Consider the following 3,067-nt stretch of genomic DNA (forward strand, 5'->3'; position numbering starts at 1 on the left):
ACTCGTGATCATTTTCTAATTGCCAATTAGTTGTGTATTTTGTTTTTGGATCTTATTTGCAATTAGTTTCATAATAGTAGCGACTTGCAATTGCATGTATTTAGACGCATTTGTATAAGTTGAGTTCTTAACAGAGCACTTATGTTTAGGATTGAACGCAAGTATTTACTTCGTGTCTGACTGGGTTATTTGAAATTTCCATATTACTTCATATTTGACAGAATTTGGTTTGTTTTGGTAAACTTTTATTAACCCTATTCAGACCGGGCTTTTTTGGATCTTTTCAGACCGGGGGGGGGGGATTACCCCCTCCGTAACTTCCAGAATATTTAAGCAATCACAATGAAACTTACAGGATATATAGTATGTCCAAAAATCTATGTTTTGGTATACGTCACGTGGGATGATGACGTCACATCATGTGACAATGACATCATAATGCAAAAACAGCCGCCATCTTGGATTTCGAAATATTTTTAAAACGTCAGAAAACCGCCCAAAATTACTGGAAAGTACTCAAAATCAATAAAAGTGTGCTTAAAACCCGTAAAAAGGTGAAAATAATTGCATTTAAGTTATTTTTCATTAATAGAAACACAAAAATTTCAAATTTGGGAAAACATGCCTGTCAAAATGTCGTTGTCATGGTGACGTCAAGTTCCTGACAGAGCAACTGATCCTACCGAATTATTTCCAGATAAATTTTAGATAAAGTCGGAAAGTTTGGCAGCGTTTGGTTGAATATTGAAAAAGTTTTTAGCGTTCAAATTCAGCGCGGGCACTTTCCGCCCCCCCCCCCCCCCCCCCCCCCCCGGTCTGGATAGGGTTAATTAGGACACTTTGTGATGCTTGTCATAAAGAACGTGCATCTAATTAGCGTTCAAACTGGACATATCTGTAACAGGAAGGGAAAGAGTGTTCTAATAGATATAGTAAGAAGCATATCACCTAGATGCGTCCAACTTACCTTTATGACCTAGCTTGGAACAATGCTGGGGATTATTAGCTAACCAATGAGAAACGCGGATTTTTTTGCCCTTGTATGGAATCACGTGCTGCTTTAAAAACAATGGCTGCTGCTTTGGGAAACCCACAAAGAAGTCAATTAGGATGGTCTCAAAAAATTAAAGCAACGATTTAGGCGATTCTTGCGGTTAGCCAAGCAGGAGAGACTAAGGCAGAAGAGGATATGTTTGAAATGGACTGCAGGGAGGTCACGGACGCGTTTGAGGTTTAATTTGGAGCATTATCTTTTTTACTTATTTTTCGAAAAGGTAAAAGGAAACTCAGACAGGTATTCAAGGTTGCAGGTAAGGTTTAACGAGTTTGAGCAGCAGTGATGTAGGTCATCTTCGAGATGAACCGTTTGAAGTCGTTCATGTTTTGTTACCTGCATGAAGAGTTTGTTCAGTGTTAGTTGAGGCACATCAACACGTACGTTGAAGAGGACGATGCTCCTTTTCTAAAACTAGGTTTTGTCTCCGTGCGTATTAAAATAAATGAGGGGAATGAGAGGCGAAGAAGTCAGTCAATAGCTGTTTTGGTAGTTACAACATCACTTCTTGATTGGTTAGAAGCTAAAAAAAAAAAACTATTAAATGTCAAATTTGGAATGTGAAAACGTCCCGCACTCAAAATCTATATGGGTTGACCAATGTTTTTAGCTTACATGAATTTTAATTTAAAACAAGAAAAAATGTCTGCGAGAAAATAGACGGTTTTTAAAAATGGTCGTTGATCGCCGATTGTTATTGATAATTATTATGATTGTAGTAGTGATTTGAAGGATTTACGGCAGCCAGGTATCTGATTTAGGGGACGGCATGTCTACTTAATGCTGCACACTGTTGGCGTCATCACTGATTGATTGGTTAGAAAAACACCAAATAATTCATACTCGTCATGTCCAAAATTCAATCAAATATTTAACCATTTTTATTTCAATTAGTAAGAATGTTTTGCTGATCAATGCTGATGTGGAAATTTGACTATTAAAACGCAATTCGAAAAATAAGTGAGTTTTCCTGCAAGATGAACTGATCGCATCGACAGACATCACTTGTTTACTTAACAGTAAGAGCTTGTGGGTAGTTACACGTCATTTAAAATTGATGCATTATAATTAGTCGAGACCAGATGGTTTATAAAGAAACCACATTTATATCAACAGGATAAAACAACGCTGTTTCGGTCTTTTGAAATACCCGCTGCTGTTAGTCATCAAAATAACTCGAGCTCTGCACAACATTGCCTGAATATGGAAACCTGGTTCTGGATTCTCGGATGGTTTCTTTCCATTCTGACGATGACTGGAAACGGATTTGTTATCTTCATTGTTTGCAGAAAACGACAGCTTCGCACCAAAACCAATGCCTTTATCGTTTCATTAGCTGTGGCTGACTTCTGTGTGGGGCAAAACGCAGTCCCTTCGCTGTTCTTTTGTGAGATGGTGGGTCGCTGCCATTGGATATTAACTTATCTAAGGGGGCTGTTCGTGTACGCATCTGCCACAAACTTGTGTAGCCTAGTACTGGATCGCTACATCGCACTTGCGAAACCTTTGTCATACTTGACTTTTTTGAAGCGCCGCCGAGTCTTGCAAATGATTTTCCTGTCATGGACAATCCCTGTTGCTTTCACTGTCTTTGTCGTGTCGTCGCTGTGGTTTTATCGCTCGAAAACACCAGTTATCTTTAAAATTCTTGGTTGGCTGTATTTAGCTTTTGAGGTGTTGTCATGTGCTATCGTAATCTTCTGTTTTACCGCTATGCTACGTGTGGTTTGCAACCACGCAAGATCTGCCCGTACGTTAGCCAAAAAGTTACGTTTTAATCATCGGGTTTTGCATAAAACTCAGGACACGTCTGCGGTTAAAATGATGGCAATTGTTATTTGCATGTTTCTTGTATGCTATTGGATATTTTTGCGATGTAACTTTGTTTTAATTTTTATCGATCAAAAACAATGTAACGATCTTCAATACAAGGTACCTATTCTGGTTTTGAACTCCGCCGAAAACCCTTTAGCTTACGCCATCTTCAAGAGAGACATAAAGAGAGAGTTTTAA

General features: G+C 38.5%; 1 protein-coding gene across 1 annotated transcript; it reads left to right on the forward strand.

Annotated features, from left to right (window-relative positions):
• The first annotated feature begins 2,257 nt into the window (after nucleotides 1-2,257).
• Nucleotides 2,258-3,067, forward strand: LOC144628729 (trace amine-associated receptor 5-like). The gene has a single exon (XM_078486855.1). The coding sequence runs from the start codon at nucleotides 2,258-2,260 to the stop codon at nucleotides 3,065-3,067; it is 810 nt and encodes a 269-aa protein (XP_078342981.1).

The sequence above is a fragment of the Oculina patagonica genome, chromosome 10, assembly GCF_052425735.1.
Source record: "Oculina patagonica isolate OP01 chromosome 10, crgOcupat, whole genome shotgun sequence".
NCBI classification, from domain to species: Eukaryota; Metazoa; Cnidaria; class Anthozoa; order Scleractinia; family Oculinidae; genus Oculina; species Oculina patagonica.

Excerpts from the sequence above, each read along its gene's own strand:
- LOC144628729 (XM_078486855.1), top strand. The coding sequence starts at position 2,258 with ATGGAAACCTGGTTCTGGATTCTCGGATGGTTTCTTTCCATTCTGACG.